Genomic DNA, 19,198 nt, shown 5'->3' with positions numbered 1-19,198 from the left:
CCATCAGGAGCAGTGAGGTGATGGGTGTGCAAGTCAGGCCTACAGGAAATGGGCAGGGATCCTGAGATGCAGCCAGACAGCACCCACTCTGCCTTTTCCAGCAAATGTAGCAGAATCAAAGCGGCTTGCAGCAGTTAGACCCCGCAAGAAAGGAGGCTGGGGTTGAGACTTCCACTACACAGCCATCAGGGACAAGGTCTTGACCCCTCCTCTGGGAGACTGTGCTTCCTTCAGGCAGATGGGAGAAACCCACTGCCGAGCTGGGGAAGGTGTGAATCCTAGGGAGGCCCACCCCACGGCCTCACGTGAAGCTTCGTTAGGCCATAGCACATGCACAGTCACAGAAAGAAACAAGACCCAAACCTCAAAGTCCACGAGCCATAAAATGGGCAAATGCACCAGTTCCTCCAATTGGCTGTGTCTGCTCGATCACAGCAAATGGAAATAGTTTTCTGCTTCAACCAGGAGAGCGACCGCCCATGGGTCCTCCCCCTTCTCCCCACCACACCCCCCCCCGTCAGCATAAAATCTGATCCTACAGGCGTCCTAAATTATTGTTGCAGGGGAGGTGGGAAGCTAGGACATTCAAGACATTTAAAACATTGTAAAGACCAAAAATACTAGATAAATAAAATAGCAAAACTTTTTAAAGTTCTATTTCTTGTCAGATAAATGGGGGAAGTCTACTTTTCTTTTCTGGAGACGAGGTCTTGCTATGTTGTCCAGACTGGCCTCCAACTCCAAGTCTCAAGCAATCCTCCTGCCTCAGTTTTTCAAGTGGCTGAGACTACCTGCATGTGCCATCATGCCTGGCTTACCATTAAGCACACTGATGCGTCACTTCTGGCCCTGGCTGCCATGAACCAGAAACAGACCAAGGCTAGTACTTTTCTCTAACTGAGCGCAGGGTTTGGCTGTCAGGCAGGGCCTCTCCTGTCAGGCAGAGAAGCCCAGCTTCTCTGGCCCTGTGAATTCCAAGGCCTCTGCAATCGGACGCCAGCAACACGAAGTGAATTATTTTCTGTCTTAAGTTCAGGAATAGTTTTCCTTGCCCACACCAAGCTTCTGGGGAGTTGGGAGGACTGTGATTTCCTCAGACCTGGCAGGAAGAAGCTGGCTGCTTTGCAGCTTTTTTACTTGGATCATTTGAAAGATGTTTCCCAGCCCCAGCTTCAGCCTCAGCACTGACAGGTGGCCAACCAGGCCTCGTGACTCTCCAGCCCCTCATCCTAAGCACACTGGAGGCCCCGGGGCCCAGCTCTGCCCAAAATGAGGGCTGTGTGTTTGAGGAGGGCAGCGAATGGCTTCTTCCCCACAGCCAAGCTCTGCTGGCAAGGCCTTCCCACAGCTGTCTGTGAGGTCAGGACTCTGGACTTTATCATAAGACAGCCACGTAAGAATGCAGGCCCAGACTAAGCAAAGGTGCATTCCAAACCCCCTCCAGAGAAACTGCTGGCTTTCTTCACTATGAGTGACCACAGGACACCAACTTTAAGCACAAGCTTCTGATGGTGTCTCAGCCTCTTGGGTTTTCTACCACCCACATCTACCTCACGACTCACTGTCCCCTTGAAATGCATCTCTTAGTACCCAGAGGGGTGGCCTGGTTGTAGGGACACCTGTCTCGGGAGCCAGAAGCTGTCAGTCCTGGCTCCAGCATGGCTAGCTGAGTCCCTTACTAAACTGACCATCCTTGCTTATCAAATGGGGACATCAGCAAGCATCCTGGGGCTGTGGTGTGGCTCAGGGAGACAGGATGACAAATTCCATACACTGTGTACTTTTGTGATCATTAGCATCAGGCGTTTGCAGGAACTAGACTCTGACTCCTTCAGAAAGCAGCTCTGCTGTTGGAATCCGACTTCAACCCTGCTCTCCAATCCGCCCCTTCTCACCTCCCACCTGCTGACCTTGGGCTGACCGTCCAGGAAAATCAAAGCAAGTCTGTGCCCCTCCACACAATGGTTTACACAGAGACACTGAGCGAGGTGCCTCGAGTTTTCTCTAATACCTTACAGTTTTTCCCACCAATCCTTGGCCACCAGGGCTCAGCCCCCCACTACTCCACTGTCTCTTTTGGGAAATCATTTTCTCATCTGCACCACTGTGCCAAGGTCATACACAGGTCCAAGCCCTGCTGCCACCACCTGCACAGGCTCCTCAGATGCAGTTGAAATGACTACCAGTTAAGTGGCTGCTGGTTCCTGATAAATGGGTGACCACCACACTTCTCTCCCAGACCTCTCACGCGAAGCAATGTTGCAGGTCAAAGCCTCAGCAGCTACGTAACAGAATTGGGACTTCACACTTTGGTTTCACTCCATGGGTCTGGAGCAGCGTTCTAACCTGCTGAGATCATTTTATGAGTCCATTGCATTTAAAATGTCATTTCGTCACTCACATCACAGGCAAAGAAAACAAAAAGCCTAAGACTGGGCCTATGAGCCGTGGCCTGGCTGTGGTGCTGTAGCGGGTGTCATGGCAGCCGCTAGGCCCACATGGGTTCTACGCACTCGACACGCACCAAGTCCAGACCAAGATGTGCCATAAATGAAGGGGCTCCAGTTCAAAGCCTTGGTACAGAGGAAGGTAAAACAGCAGTGTTTGTTTGATGTTGACTACGTGTTGGAGTAACACTTCGGATGTGCTTAGACATGAGGTCTTTAGCACCTGTCTGTGAGCCTTGCAGCTCAGAGGAGGAGGGCAGGTTTCAGGCCCTGGTCAGTGGCAGGGGCCGTTTCCTCACCATTTTCATTTTCCTCCCTCTTCCTTTACATTAGCTTTTTCTCTCTGTGAACAAATACACTCCCATGGCAACCTATGGGAAGCCTGCTCTTTAACTGCTCAGTGGGTTGGGGAGGGGGGTGGGGAGCAGGCAGAATGTTCTAGGCCTGGATCTTTTTTTTGAACTGCCCACTACACTTTGACTTACCTGGGGACCACATCAGGGTCTCCTGGCCCACCTGTTCGTCTCATCATCAATTTGAACAGAGACCCACAGCCAGGTCAGATAGAGTTGAAAAGCCTCGAGGAGACAGGGAGAAAGGCAGTAACGGGGTGACATGAGCCACAGGCAAGCAAACATGAGAGAATGGAAACCAGGAGCTTTGTAGGGGAATCTGCAGCCTGGGTGGCTCTGAAAACAACCTCTGAGGAGGATGAGCACACAGACAGATGGACAGGCTCGGCTACCCTGACCCTGACTTTCCTGCTGCTGGATCCTAAGCTCTGTTGGGAACCTGTTTGTCACCCGAGTCCTGGTACCTGTGACCACACCTGTGATCACACAAACTCCAGCCAGCTTCTCGGTCCCCTGGGGCCCCAGGTACCGGCACCTATGGGGCTGGGAGCCACAGATCAGGGGTTCTCTGATCATATGGCCTTGGCAAAACAATCACACAGAAACTTCTGCCTAACCGCAAGGCTTTTCTGAAGAGGAAGAGTTTATTGCAGGTTGGGGACACTTGTAGAAGGCAAAAATCTAACAGAGAATGAACTACAGGGCCCAACAGTTCAGAAGATGAGCAGGTAAAACAAATACACGGATTATGTACAATTATTAAAAAGAGGAAGGTGGAAAAAGGAAAAACTGCCAGCAGCCTTCCAGAAGGTTAGAATTGGGGTGTCCAAGGAGCACCTTCCGCCTTGTCTGGGCTGGGCCTCAGCAGGTCCCCTGGCTGTGGTTTCTGGCATCTCCTGCAGAAAAGCTGAGGATGAAGGGGACCCTCGTGGCTGCTCAGGACACCTGCCCTGCTAGCATCTGCTTACCAAGGCCGAGCCTGCTGTTAAAAACCTACCGGCAACTTCGTCAGTGTTTCCTAATATACATGAGGGAAAGTGGGAGAAGAAGTGGCCGCCTGTGCCCGTGTACAAATAAACACCCCCGTTGTCCAGGTGAGCCCAGCACCTGAGCCGAAGGCCTGGCTGTGCTGGGCACCTGAGAGCACCTCCCAGAGCCTGGAATCAGAGGCCACCACCAGCCCATCCTCCGGGTGCTCATTTCAGCCCAGGAAGCCAAGTCCCACAGCCCGCTGAGCAAAGGAAGGCATCGTGTCACCTCTCAGAGGACAGTCATGAAGGGACAAACACAGTTTCCGTCTCCTTTGTGAGAAGAAGGAGCCATAGATAAAGGAGAGTCTTTGCTCATCCGCTGTTTCTATAAAATCATTTAACGCTGGATAAAAGTTGCCCATTTCTGGGTGAAGCAGTGCAGTGTCCACTGAACTGAAACAGGGATGACTTAAAAACAGTCACTCTGAATATGTCACCAAGGTGGATGCTGCAGGTGACACCACCAGGAGCTGGAGGGCACAGCGCAAAGCTGGCTGCAGGCCCATGGGTCACTGTGGCCAGGGGGGCCGTGGAAAGTGCCAGCAAACTGACGACAGGCAGTCAGGAGAGGAAAGGCTCTTCCAGTGAGGGGACAATGAGGCTGCCATAATGGTGGCCTTCTCTTGGTCTGTCTGCAGAGGGTCAGTCTCGGTGGCGGCGCCAAGTCCCTGCCCGCTCACCGCCCATGGTGGCAGGAGGACAGGGAGGCGTGGGGGATTCCCGGGGGGCAGCAGGGGGCTCCTCAGCTGAGGGAGGAGCTGGCGACATCTGCTCGGTGGCAGGTCTGCTGCTGTCTTGAACGTGCTTGCTGCAGAAGATCTGCCCCTCCTTATCTAGAGCTGTGTTCTGAGGAGAGAGCAGCAGAGACATGTGTCATCCCAGCCTGGGCTGGTTCCCACGACAGAAAGTACCACAGAGCATGCACGGGACGGGGAACAGAAGAGGAGAAATAATGTCAGGCCTCTCTACCAGAAGTCTAAAGGAAAAGCCATGCTCGGGGCACCTTCCCTCTCCACCCCCGAGGGCCAGCTGCCCCCTCCTTCTGCCACCTAGGTGGCCCAAGAAAAACACTGCTGTGGTGTCAGCTGGGTACCGCGTAGTGGCCTGAGGAGTCCTCTCTGCTGTGAGGTACGTCTGAGCTGAGTGCCCTTCTCACACCTGGACCTCACTCAGCAGACCCCCGGGGCAGTCAGTCTTCCTTTAGTCTTTGTCTAAAGGAAGTTCTTGTTAGCGGGAAAAATTATTCCTGTGTCCTATAAATAAAAAATGCCCTTACAAACCAAGTGGCCGTGTCACCTGTGAAGGCCCAGGAGCCAAATGTAGCAATGGCAGTCATTGTTTGGATCCCTCGTGGTCTCCTGGCCTGCTCTCTCCCTGTGAGGGTCTCACACGCACCCCCGCCCGTCAAACTTTGTGGCAGTAGAGTAGCCACAAAAACACAAGGACATCACCTTGCTTTCCGACCTATCAGGGAAGAAGACCCAGACTCCTGTTGTCTTTACCGGAGTCTTACTGGTATGTCCAGTGACAGCCAACAAGCTGCCATCTCACTGGCCTGTCCAAATGTGAGAGAGGTTGCAGGTGCACCTTTAGCTGCAAGGGACAGTGATCAGGAGGTAGTAGGCAATCTAACCACTGCTACTTTTAACGCTGACCAAAAAAGGTCTGGGAAAATAAGAGTAAAGAGCACTAGGGACATGTAGGTGGCTGGCTGCCTTCAGGGTGTCTCCACCTGTCCTGCCACGTACAAGTGAACATCCCATGATCCTGTAGGACAGTGGCAGTTACCTGGGAAAGCCCTGTTGGGAACTTGCTCCCAACCCCCACCATCAGAGGCCGCCAGACCCCCAGTGAAACAGCCCCACCGCCAGCGAGCAGAGCGGCAGCCCCCTTATTCTGCCGGGCAGAGGGCCCCAGCCGGCCATTTCTCCTGTTCTCTTCCTCGTGGAGGAGGGCGTGCGCAGAGGAAGCGGGGCGGGCGGTTAGTACGTACCATCGCCATGGACCTAGTCAGGGGAAGCAATGCAGGCGGCGGGAAAGGCGAGAGGGGAGAGAAGCAGGGACAGAAACCAGACTTACTTTCAACAGAAGCAGCACGACTGAAACTGTCTGTCTTAAATTAAGGGGACAAGTCTAAATCATTCCCCAGCTGCCCTCAAAGGAAGCAGAGCCCAGGAGAGAAGGCACTCGAGGGACTGTGGCCTTTCTCCCCCCAGGATGTGGGAAGCAGTAAGTGGGGTCTTATCATTCCCTCCTCTGCCACAAGATGGCCTCTGCTGGTCTCTGAGGCTGGGACAGGCCCACTGGGACAAACAAAGCAGCCGTCCCATCCCGCAGATGCATGCTAAGGGGTCAGAGAAAACGGAAGTGTGATCCCAAACCCTAGGCCTCTCTGAAATCAAGCCTTATCCAAAACAACCGCTTTCTTATCCTGCAGGCTGGCTGACATTGCCCTATCCTATTGGTAAAAATTCAGCTTGGGAACTGTAGGTGCAGTAAGAGAACAAAACCCTGGCAAAGATACCTGTCTGCTCCTGTCAGTTACAAAAGGACACCTTTTCACCATTAGCAGAGTTACTGGAATCCTGTTTTTTGCACCCGCCCAGCTTTTGGCCAAGGAAGGCAGCGTGGGCAGCAGAGGAGTTTTAATGAAGTTCTCCAAAGTGTGCTGGGCTGGCCAGAAAGATGTCAGCAGGTACAGAGGGCCCGTGCCCGCCAACAGGAACAGGAAGCTAAGAGCTGCATGGCGAATGGGGATCTGAGACAAGCATGCAGATTTAGGAGGGGGCTAAGAACCAGGAGTTGCTCCATTAAAACACAGTGCATCAAGTACCCGGATCTGCTTCGGGGTTTCCCATAGTGTCACTGGGTAAAGAAGGAAACTCTGAGGTGTCTCTCAAACTGTCAAATCAAACTGCCAAATAAAATGCAGACAATAGCATCAACTTTCCTTTCTCCCGTCTTTATTTCCCAATTCCTGCCCTACAATTTTCTCACTGGCACCTCAGGCACCAACTTGAGGGTAGGGGGTGGAGAGCACAGTGGGGTGACAGGAAACAAAGGTCGCATCTGTAAATCACACAACAGTGGCCTAATAATTCAACCACAGAACACTTACACCCTATTTCTACCCTCATTTGTATCTGCAAGAAGCCATATTAGCTCTGTACTCAGGAACAAGAATGAATGCATGCCAGGGAGGAATTAATTCTGTGGTTATTTCTAGTACAAAAAAGTGTTTAAAACTGTCCTCAAGAATGGGACAGTCATGGTGGAGGATGAGGGCACAGAAGTGTCACATATCCCCTATCAATTCTGGGGACAAGCCAAAATTCCCAAGCTGGCTTTTGGGCCACGGAGATGAGGTGCTGCCAGAGACCAGCTTTATGGATTTCTCTGGCAGGTTCTGAGTGTGATTGTGCCACTTGGCACTGACAACCTGCAGAGTTGTGTAGGGGACCCGGGATTAGACAGGGCCCTGTCAGTATGTAGGCAATGGCCACTTAACACACACACCAACACACCTTCACCATTGCCACTGGAATTACAAATAACAAAGGCTTGTCCATCCACACAAACATCTGGTTACAACTCAGGGGTATGACCCTTGACCTTTGAACTTCATCAGCAAAGGGGATAATGCATTTGTAAGCCTCACAATGTGAGTGTGGGTGAGGGGCCTCCACTAGGCTGTAAGGTAAGACAGCCAATCATTCAAGACACTCAGCTGAGAGTCAGCGGTGGTAGAGGCTGGGACAGGCCTGTGCCACAGCTTCTCATCTGGGCCCCGGCACTGAAAGATGACCCAGGCAAATGACTCACTGAGTGCATTCCCTGGGCTGTAAAGCTTCCTCTTAGAAGACTATGTGGCATATTAACATCCAGTTATTAAATTTTGAGTTCAACAAATCTCTCTTCTTAAGGTTTTTCCTTACATGCTGAGTAGGACTTTTTTTTAGTGCTAAGGAACCCTTAATGCATGCTAGCCACGTGCTCTGAGGCTGAGCTACACCCCAGCTAAGTATGGCAGTTCTTACTGTTTCTACCCTTCTACAGTTTCCCAGAAGCAGTTGTGTAACATGGCGCAAAGTGAAACTGCATGCTACCCACCTCCCCCGTCATGGCTAGCTCTTAAAGGGAGTCACTGGAAAACGTCCTTGTGCTGTTGGCTTAGCCAAGATGGTTCTTCTCAAAGTGCTTAAGCTGTACTCCTGTGACAACTCAGATTTTCCCTGGCTTTCAGCAAAACACTGCCCAACTGGCTTGGAAAAGCCACAGCTCAAGAGCACCCCCACCCATGTTTTTGGCATGAGTACCCTGAGCTCCTGTAAGGTGTCACAAGGCCCAGTTTGCAAATCCATGCTTTGTCTGGAGAGGAAGGGGGGAGCACACTTCCTGGCAGGGGGAGTTGTAAGGACATTCAGTAATTGCCAAATAAACTTAGTCTCCCTGGGGGAAAGGACAGGATGACAGACCAGCAGGTGCCAGGAATGTGACAGGTGTTCAACAACATTTCATATTCATAAGGATCGTGTTTGTGTGTGTGTGTGTGTGTGTGTGTGTGTGTGTTTGTGTGTGTGTGTGTGTGTGCAGGTTTGTAGTGGTTTCCTTCCAGCTTCTTTGTGGACCCATCTTTCTAGAGTTCCTAGAATACAAGGGGCCATAAGAATAATCCAGTATTCCCTCTACTAGGGTAGGAGACAAACAGACCTGTTCCCAGAGGGTGGGAGGCCAGTCTGGAGGTTGAAGCTCTGGAGACAGCTCACCACCAGCTATCAGGAGGGACTGGGGTGCTGCAATCTGAGGCGCTTGCCCTTAGAGGGTCTGATTCCAAAGCCCTGCCAACCCTGACTCTGAGGAAGGCAGCCCCATGCCTGCTCCCTGATTCTGGGATGAGGCGGGAAGACAGAGGTTGCTGCTGAGCTGGTAGGAGACCCTCACTTCTGGCTTCCTAGTCCAATTTTGCAAGGGCTCAGACCTGCACAGCTGGAATTGGGCATATTAACCTCACTTCTGGCTCAACTTTATTTTTGTGTTCTTTTATTTTGTCTTACTTTCTTTTGGCTTTCCTTACTTTAATGTTACTCTTCATTTTCATTTGTTGTGCCTATATATTTAAATAAGCTACCTTAAAAACATTTTAGAAGAAGAAAAATCTGGAAGAATATGATCATTGTTACTGACTTTTTTCTAACCCTGAAAATATATTTTGATGGTACTGGAGTTTGAACTCAGGACTCATGCTTGCTAGGCAGACCACACCTCCAGCAGGAAAAAAAAATGATATTTTAAAAATATTCTTGTATACTTTCAAACCTCCCTAAATACTCTTTTTACCAAACACTGACTGTTAAAAAATTAAATTTGTTCCAGGCATGGTGGGACACAGTTTTAATGCTAGCACTTGGGAGGCTGAGGCAGGAGGATTGCGAATTCAAGGCCATTTGAGACCATATCTCAAAAAGAAAAAGAAGTTCAACTTTGGCTACTTCTCATCTCATCCCACATGCCAAAGAAAAATTCATGCCTCAAATAGTCTGTTTGCAGCCTGGAGTGGACAGGAAGTTATTTCCCGATCTCACACTAGGTGTGGCAGCAGGGAGAGTGGAGGCAGCTATCTGGGAGGTCCCTGAGCCCACAAACTCCTGGCACCCACCCATTAGAGTGACATTACTGGTACCTGTGCAGCCCCAGACCTGTGGTGCACAAAGCGGGCTGAAGAACGCCCTTTGTGCCAGCCAATCTTCCCAGGCAAACAGGAACATGGAAGGCCATGACTTCCATGTGACAGCTGCCTTTGGCTATCTACCTCAGACAATGCTGGCCCACCAACCAGGCCAGATGCTGCAGCTCTCCAGGGCAGAACTCCATGCCCCACTTACCATGATAACAGACACCCCGGTGGTAGTGCTGTTCTGTTTAGGGAGCGCATTATTAAAGTGCTGTTTTAGTTTACCTGTGACCTCAGCTTGCATATTATTCTCCTGGGAGGCTTCATCCTACAGAAGAGAGAAGAATCCAACACAGTGATTTTTGATCCTCGCATTTTTCTTTAACAGTTATCACCACCATCAACCTTCTGACCTCTTTCTAAATAGGCCCAACTTGGCCTCAGGATTACGGGAATAATGATCTCTCAAAAGTAATTGTTGGTTCTGGGGAGTGGCTCAGTGGTACAGCACTTACCTAACATAAATGAAGGCCTGGGTTAGAACCTCAGCAACACACACACGTGCTTATCCAGCAGTGCCATGCCCCCAAAAGAGCCCGTACCATTCACTCCACTTCCCAGAACTAGAGGAGGCCAAGGAGAGAGCACAAGCCTCGATGGCACAAAGGAGCACATTATTTAGGCTTCTGAGGTCTTCTAACAAGGCACATAGTTTAGCATGATCACTCCCAGGAAAACATAAAAATTCATTAACAGTGCTTGATTTTAATCAAGAATTCATGCCTGTTACACACCTATAGTCCCAGCTACTCAAGAGGCTGAGGCAGGCATATAGTATCTGATGAGCCAGAAGTTCGAGGCTAGGCTAGGCATTATAGTAAGACCCCATCTTTTAAGTTAAAATAAAAAAAGCAAGGGAGGCTGGGGATGTAGCTCAGGGTTAGGGAGAACAGGCACTGCACAAGTGAGTGCTGTGAGGGCCAGGGTTCAATTTCCAGCACCAAAACAAAAAAAGGAAAATGAATTCATTTAGTTGTTACTGTTTATTACTCACAAAAAAGATCTGGCATCTCAGCTAGTTGGTTCAAGAGCTAAGTCATTTAGTCCAGGAAACAGTGAGCTGGCTAGTGGAGATGCACAGAGAGCCCTGAGTGACAAAAGCCCTTGGCTAAAGTAAGTAAACTCCTCTTCTGGAGACTCCTGGAATGAGGGAGAACAAGCTCCCCACAGTCACCATTTGGGTTACTGTATTTCCCTAAGCCCAGAGGTGTCACCACCACACCTCTCTGCTGCCTCTAGAAGGGACTGTGTCTCCACTTTCTTGTGCAGAAGGTCTCCTGGGACTGTGTGCCACGAGAATAGAGAGAGCACAGTCTGAAAGATGCTCATCTCTGGGACAATTCCCCAAAACTCTCAAATCCAGAGCTTCAGAAGGCTCCTTAAAGAGCATCATGGCAAAACCCTTTGCTTTTGCACATGAGGAAACTGAGACCCAGGTTACTCACAGAGCAGGATGGAAGACTCTGGGCCCTGATGTCTGCCACCTCCTCCCAGAGAGCTCTTGTCATGCTACTTGTTATTAGGAAAGACCGACATTCTGTCTGCCATGAACTTGAACACAAGCCTTGCATGTGCAGAACACACAGCAAGGAGGCACGCTGCTGGCCACAGATACACAGGTGTCCATTCCCTGGGAATGTGGTACTTACTGACACCCAGGGGTGGTTCAGGATTTGTCCCGCGGTACACCGAGCTTCAACATTTACCTGAAGCATTTGACTGATTAGTTCCTAAAAAGAAAGAAAGAAAGAAGACCATAGAGAAGGAGAAAGTGGAAAATTCCGCATAAACATAGAAATTTGAGTTTTCTCCAAGCACTTCAAAGAATAGCCAACAAGACTGTTCTGCCATTGGAGCATGAAAGCTAGTTTCACCCACACTCCCAGGGTGGCCTTGCGTGAGCAGCAGTGTAAGAGAAGAGGTCTCTCCTGAGTCTATGAGAGCCCTAAGACTTCTAGGTCACTACCATCACTCCACAGTACAATGTCATACTTTTCCTTTTGGCAATTTGGTATGTGTCATAAATTCACTCTATTACTATGATCAAGGCTCAATGCATATTTCTTAAATAAATAAAAGAATGAATGCTTAGAGATTATAGGAAGACAGCTAGTCTAGCGTTCAGAATTTGGTTAAGAACTTCAGAGACTACACCATGGCATGAACTTAAAAAAGGACCATATATTAAAAGCCAAGTTCCTGGAGCTTAATACCATAAGCTGCTACAGCCCCAGGACCCCAAAATGTAACATAACCTACAGTAACAGGCTTAGACAGTTACCTTGGCAGAGTCAGTGATGTTATCCCAATAGGGGGCTGGAAACTCCAGCTTCCCAGCCAAGATCTGGTCGAAGAGATCTTCCTGGAGATTGTTCTCACTATGTTATTGACAAAGACATGGAAGAAAATCAAAGTCATCATACAGCTTGTCAACCAAATGCTCATGGGAAGAATGAGAAGAGTCAAAGTCATTGGCTCAACCATTTCAGTGCATCACAACTATACTTGTGATGACAATTTTTTTCCTTTTAGACAATGTGCCAAAGAACATTTCCATAGTCCTGGGAATTGGAGAGAAGAGACAGGAAGAGGGAGAAGGAGAAGGAAAGAGGGATAGAGCAAGAGAAGGAAAGAATATGACTCAAGAAATTTGCAGAGTTTCAGCTTTGGAAGATGAAAAAATTCTAGAGACGAATGGCAACAATGAGAATGAACATAATGGCACTGAACTGTATACTTAAAAATTGAGGATGTTGGATGCCTCCAACCTCCCATAAAAACCACTGCTACAAAGCCCCTGCACTTGAGTACATGGACAGCCATACGTGAGGAACAAGTCTTTAACTTTCTAGGGCCATGACAAGGCCTCTATAGAAAAGTCAAAATGGGCTGTTGGGATTAAGATCAAAATCCACACGTGGAAGTTAGGTGTTACCTGGCAAATGTGCAACATTTCTTCGAATTTCTCTACCCAGCCTTCAGTTTTGCTGCCCACCTGCCCAAAGGTGACAAAGACAAGTGTGGTGTCCCCAGAAATTTATCCTTTATAGTGTCTAATGTCAAATTCTAGGGCTGTGTGAGTATACAGCTGCTAGCCACTTCATTTGTATTAGAAAGAGGAGTCTGTGGTGGTGTGAGTATCTGTGACAAGACCAGCTGAGTGAACATCTGCAGATCCACACAGAAGGCCAAAGGCACCATAAGAAGCAAGAGTCAGGCTGGACAAGCAGGCTAGGCAAGGGATCCCTGCAGCTTGCTTGGAAAGTGATTTTCTTTGAGTGAGCACAAATTTCTTTTTAGGGGGCAAAGCCTTTTCACTGATGTATCCTTGCTGATTGAACTTAGCTCAACGCTCCTTCAAAATGAGTGAAGAACACACTTAAGAACTCAATGTAATTTTACAGAAACTTTTAGAAAAGCAGAGGACAACAGAGAATGTTAGAAGAAGGTATTTAAAAAATACCCATATTCAGAATTGCTCCTTTAGTCATCCCTCTCTATTTCTACACTCATATTCCCATTATTTTTTCTGGAATCATAAACATCTTATATTTTGTTAATTCATATAGTTTCATCTGGTCAATAAATAGCTAAATGCCCAAGTCTGTGTGCAGCAGTCATTTACAGTCAACAAATGAGACCCTGGGAGGCTCAGCAATTAGAACAGAACCCCAAGGATCAATGCTGTAAACTGCCAGAACTGTGGCACCTACTAGAAGAAGAGAAAACAAAGAATAATTTATCCTTTTTGATAGTCATACGAGAAAAGCCACTCTGAATCCACACGGGATTTATTGTCACAGTTAAACATCTGGCTGAGATGTTTCAGGGAACCTTTCTATTCTAAAGCAATGTAACCCTTAGACCAAGGTGTTATAAGTCTAAAACAGTCCCTTAAGAGAAACCCCAAAATGACAAGGGAGTCTGGGCAGCAGATTCTCTTTCAATGACAGGCTGTTTTCTGAACAGAAAAGGCAGCCTGACAATGCCTTAAGCTATTTCACAAGTGCTGTTCAAGTTTTACTTTGTGTGTGTGTGTGTGTGTGTGTGTGTGTGTGTGTGTGTGTCTTAACAAGAACGGCAACATCAAGAACCTCAGTAAAGTCCTAAACCTTCCATCAGAAGCCCTAAAAACAGGCTTGCCTAGGTATCAACCAGAATTTGGGGACTCTCTTAAAAAAACAATCTTTTTAGTAAAGATGAATCTGATGTTGAAAAAAAAACATGAAGAGAGAACAAACACCAAGCAAGGACTGAAACCCAAAAACCCTGAAAGAAGAAGGAATGAGACATTATAATTAGTCTAAAACTATAATTTCTAAGTAACAACTTTAATTCAAAAGCTTTGGGTTAAAGTCATCTTTTGTATAAAGCAGAGAAAATATTTTGAAGCATTTGATTAAAGAATTTTTGCTTTAGGTAAAAATTTATGTAAATAATCTATTCTATACCATAATCATTTATCATTACCTTATCATTTTCCATACACATTTTTATGTTATCATAGGTTGTAAGTCTACCCAGGATGTCTCTTTGTGAAGATGCCTCTCTAGTGTTTAAGGTCACAGACTCTTGCAACACGAGATGATAAGGAAGAGGGAAGGCATTACAAATAAGCTAGCTGGAGCTTTAGGACCTGCTGCTGACACAAGGGCAACACGTTCAGATTGTAGATGTACTGCTTTTGATCAATCAACTCCTCCAGACTCCCAAAGAAGCTTCTGCCTACTGAATAACAATCCATAATAAATACACAATGTTCAACCCTAGCTTCACTTTTGTTAAAAAGCCTGAAAAACAACAACAAAAAACACCCCATCAAACCAAACCAACAGAAATCCCACCAAATAAAAAAAGCTCTCCCAGCCGCACCTGTAACTAGAAACACTAGAGGGCGCTGTGAGCACACATCCCCTAACCCTGATCCTCACGTATTCCTCGTACCCCCCTCCCCACACCCCACCCCACCAATTCCAACTTGGGTTAGCCTTGGAGGGGAACTCCATCAAACTGGCCCCATATGACTCTTCTACATTTGGCTAGTTCCCCAACAGGCCATCACCAAAACCAGCCAGGGCAGTGACTGGGCTGCTTTTGGAAACTCCACATCACCATCATGTGAAGTCTAGGAAAATCCACGGATGAGGAAAACGCACATGGCCAAGCCATCTCTGTTTTCCCAGTAGACAAAGAGCCAACAATTGGATACATGAGCAAAGTCACACCAAGTCACCAAGCCCCACTGAGCCAGCCCAGAAGAAACTCCTAATCAGTCCAAAGAATTCTTTACACCCCTGACTTTCAGAGTGACTTATTATTCCACAGAAGCTGCATAATCCAGCAGTCTGCATAACCCACCAAGATGGGAGGTTGTGACTACCACAGCCCGATGGAAAGAGCTCTCCACTTGTAAAAACTCCACTTGTGGGGCTGGGTGGGTTGGATTGGTCCCCTGGAGTCCCAGCTACTCAGGAGGTGGAGACTAGGAGAATCATAGTTCCAGGCTAACTTGGGCAAAAAGTTAGCAAGATCCAATCTCCACAAATAAGCCAAGCACAATGGCTTACACCTGCAATCCCAGCTATGCAGGAGGCATGGGTCATAGTGTAAAGCCAGCTAGAGATGGATAGTGGCGATGGTTGAACAGCAGTATGAGTGTGCTTAATACTATCGATCTGTATGCTCAAAAAAGATTAAGACAGTAAACTTTATGTTCTATGTATCTTATTACAACAAAAAAGTCTTATTAATTAAAAAAAAAAAAAAACCAGGCTGGGTATAGTGATTCACACCTGCAATCTAGCTATGTAGGAGGAGTAGGTAGAAGGATGGCAGCCCAAAGCCATCAGGGATAAAAACTTGAGACCATTCCCAAAAAAATAGCCGTTGGGAGCCATGAGCTGCAATCTGACAAGGTTGTTGCAGCTTAGCAGGATCCTAACAAGGTCAGGGACTGCAGGTGCACTGTGTCTCTCACTGAGGTTTTGAGGGGACATGGAGTGGCTCCCTTTGCACGGAGAAAAGAACTATTAACCTGAAGCTATTTGTTTATGAAAGGTCAGGAACAGGTGACATGTCCTCAGCAACCAGGCCCGGGTTTTGTGTATGTGAAACCAGGTGAAACTAGGTGAAAACAGGGAGGTCTGGGTTTTGCTTGTGAAACCAGGGAGTTTGGAGCGAGGACATTGTTTTTCAGGTAGAGGGCATGGTTTCCCAGGTATAGAAGTTCTTGCATTGCATAACTTCCTGCTTTGTACTGCTTATAAGCCTAATGCAAAAATAAAAAATTTGCCAGTTTGGTCATCAGCCTTCTGGTCCTCTTGATTTGTGTCTTGTCTGCTCATTCCTTTCGTGAGCCCTTTCGGGTCAAGGACTCTGCGACCTTGGCAAATAACTACTGCAAAAAAGGGGCTGGGGATGTGACTCAAGTGGTAGAGCAACTGCCTGGTAAGTGCAAGGACCTGAGTTCAAATGCTAGTGCTGCCAAGGGAAAAAAAAAAAAGAAAGGAAGAAAGGAGATGAAGTGGAGGAGGTAGAAGAGAAGAAAATCCACTCCTACCATGAGGTCAACCCCCAGTGCTCCATCTTTCTTTAAATCCTTTGTGATTTCAACCCTGCAACACGCCTCACACACGCCTCACACATGAAATATTCTTCTGATAGATGCATCTAAACCACAAGAATCTCAAGAGTGATACCAATTCTGTCATTCTGCTTTTCAGCTGTTACCAATAAAAATATTTTTAAATGAAGTGGAAAACTGAGAATATGAGAAAAGATAAGCTTTCCACTTTTTCTACATGTGGGGGAGAAAGGATAAGCTATTTCCCACTTCTTGACCAAAACCTTGACCTTCGGAACGGTGTATGAACTGGTACCATACCATTGACAAGATATGTCTCCTCAAAACTCATATGTTGAAACCCAATCCCTGAACTAGGTCTTGGGGGCAGAACCTTCACGAATGAGATCAGTGCAAAGACCCCAGAGAGGTCCCTCGCCCTTTTTACTGTGTGACATCATAGCGTGAGGATGGCTGTCTATATACCCGGAGGCAGGCCTTCACCTGACACCAGATGTGGACACGGTGCTCCCTTCATCCTGGCGTTCCCAGCCTCCAGAACTGTGAGAATTAAACTGCTGGTGTTACGCAATACCATTTGTGACATTTTGTTACAGCAGCCCAGAGTAAAACAAACTGTAACCTGATCGTGGCTTGCAGGATCGTGCCCGAACCACTTATTCCTAGCACTTAGACTAGTACCTGGAACTTAGTAGCTACTCAGCAAATAGCTGTAAAATGAACAAAGGAGGGGTTCATACAAATAATGGAGCTCAAGAACACAGAGTCAGGCTTAGCACACTCGTGGTCCTGCAATCAAGCCTCAGATACAACAAAACAACAACAACAACAAAAAGGTATGAACGATGGCTAGACATTAATATGTTGTAAATTAATATGAAACATAAAGATGGGCTTACATAATTTTTAGTTGGCATTTTTATTGACCAACCCGTTTTTGGACCTTCCTGCCAAGAGTAATGCGTCTATGAATTTACAATTCAAACACGGTCACTGACCTTCGGAACGGTGGGAATCCACACAGAAGTATGTATGTGATCACGCCGGCTGCCCAAATGTCCACCTTCAGGCCATAGCTGGGAAAACAAAGCAGGGAAGGGTTGCACAACTCCTAAGAACCAGTCATGTTATTGGAGTACTGCCTTTGCTAGGAAAAGGGTCTTTGGGATATTAAATGGTTTGTTTAATGCGGAGGAATGAATTACTCTGTGGACAAAGTCACCTAAGCCACCATCTTAGAGGCTGCTGCCATGCTCCCAACACTAAGGTCAGGACTAGGTAGGGCTCTTGGCCAAATAAGCACACACTCGAGGTCAAGGGCATGGTGCAGGCTATACCCCCTCAGCCTCTGTTCTCCACCTTCACAGGCGGCACTGAACACACAAGCAGCAATGACCACAAAAATGTACCTTTTCCCACCAACATCGAAGCCATAACCAACACCACCAGCTGTCTCACCCAGTTTCAGCAATGATTTCTGGGGCCACGTAAGTTGGTGTGCCACAGACTGTGTACAAGGGGCCTTCCACCACTGTTGCCAGTCCAAAGTCTCCCAGTTTCAAGGACTTGGTTCCATCAGGATATTCACACACCTGGGACAAAAAACAGCCAACAGTCAGGTTTTTCCCCCTCAACAATTGCAAGCGGGCCCATGAACTGAGGCAGAAAAGACAGATCACTTACTAATAAACTCAAAAGAAACCTCTTCTGTGATATGAGCACCAGGACTTATTTATGGTGCTTTAAGGTGATAATTCTTCTTTTCAGAGATTTTGCACAATTCTGTGGAATTGGAAGATGTTATTTTCTATCTTTGCAGAAAGTACCTTCCCTAGGAATTTAATGACCCCCTAGTATGTGCTTATACAGCAGTCAAGGGTAGAGTTGGCTGCTTACGTGACAGATTTGTGAGAAGCCTTCAAGTCTGGAGGAAGAAACCTGACCTGTATTTCATACATGCTGTGCATGAGGCACTAGAGTTCCCAAGAAAAGGTATTAACCCTCACCAGAAGTACTAGGTGTTCTCTAAGAAACCTGCACATGTACTTTAGAAAATAAAATTAGGGGTGAGGATGGAGGCCTTACTTTCTGCACAGTCAATGATGAAATATAAATATTATACACTTTTCTGTGCATGTGGGGTTCTGAGGATTGAACTCAGCATCCTAAGCAGTTCTACCATTGAGACATGCATCCAGCCCCAAATATGCATATTTTACAGTGAAAACCTTGGAAGTTTAGAAAGAAAATGGACTTTAGGAACAGGTGGCCTCAATCTGAACAGTAGTTTCACTCACATTCATGTCGTGGTTGTATGGCCTGTAAAGTCACTTGACCTCTTGAAGCAAGGGAGGTTCAGGTCAGTTGAATAATGCTAGTACCTTCCTCATGGAGTAGGGTGGAGGCAGAATGAGACAAAGCGCAAAAAGCTCAGTAACCATTCTTTCCAGTTCTAAAAGAACTGGCTCGTTAGATAGTTATCAGCGGAACAGGTTTAAAAATGCTGGTGAAAATAGCCAAGTTATGGAAACAGCCAAGATGCCCCACGACTGACGAATAGATTAAGAAAATGTGGTATCTATACACAATGGAATTTTATGCAGCCATGAAGAAGAACGAAATGTTATCATTTGCTGGTAAATGGATGGAATTGGAGAACATCATTCTGAGTGAGGTTAGCCTGGCCCAAAAGACCAAAAATCGTATGTTCTCCCTCATATGTGGACATTAGATCAAGGGCAAACACAACAAGGGGATTGGACTTTGAGCACATGATAAAAGCCAGAGCACACAAGGGAGGGGTGAGGATAGGTAAGACACCTAAAAAATTAGCTAGCATTTGTTGCCCTTAACGCAGAGAAACTAAAGCAGATACCTTAAAAGCAACTGAGGCCAATAGGAAAAGGGGAACAGGTACTAGAGAAAAGGTGAGATCAAGAAGAATTAACCTAGAAGGTAACACACACGCACAGGAAATCAATGTGAGTCAATGCCCTGTATAGCTATCCTTATCTCAACCAGCAAAACCCTTGTTCCTTCCTATTATTGCTTAT

General features: G+C 47.2%; 1 protein-coding gene across 4 annotated transcripts in view; it reads right to left on the bottom strand.

The window, feature by feature from the left end:
• Positions 1-3,413: 3,413 nt before the first annotated feature.
• The window catches only part of Dclk2 (doublecortin like kinase 2), a 155,948-nt gene continuing 140,163 nt past the window's right edge, over positions 3,414-19,198 (bottom strand). For 2 of the 4 annotated variants that reach the window (XM_020155263.2, XM_020155270.2), the window contains 6 exons: positions 17,604-17,737; positions 17,144-17,221; positions 11,844-11,940; positions 11,212-11,292; positions 9,714-9,830; positions 3,414-4,677 (listed from right to left, as the gene is read on the bottom strand). In XM_020155263.2, coding sequence (XP_020010852.2) covers positions 4,474-4,677; positions 9,714-9,830; positions 11,212-11,292; positions 11,844-11,940; positions 17,144-17,221; positions 17,604-17,737 — 711 coding nt within the window. In that variant the 3' untranslated portion in view covers positions 3,414-4,473. Of the gene's footprint in view, positions 4,678-5,824; positions 5,838-9,713; positions 9,831-11,211; positions 11,293-11,843; positions 11,941-17,143; positions 17,222-17,603; positions 17,738-19,198 lie in introns of all 4 variants that reach the window. The other 2 variants (XM_020155277.2, XM_074041272.1) reach the window with 2 other exon arrangements.

Source organism: Castor canadensis, chromosome 9 (genome assembly GCF_047511655.1).
Source record: "Castor canadensis chromosome 9, mCasCan1.hap1v2, whole genome shotgun sequence".
In the NCBI taxonomy this organism is placed as follows: domain Eukaryota; kingdom Metazoa; phylum Chordata; class Mammalia; order Rodentia; family Castoridae; genus Castor; species Castor canadensis.
Note: the sequence above shows the minus strand (reverse complement) of the source record. Positions and strands in the feature narration are given on the sequence as shown.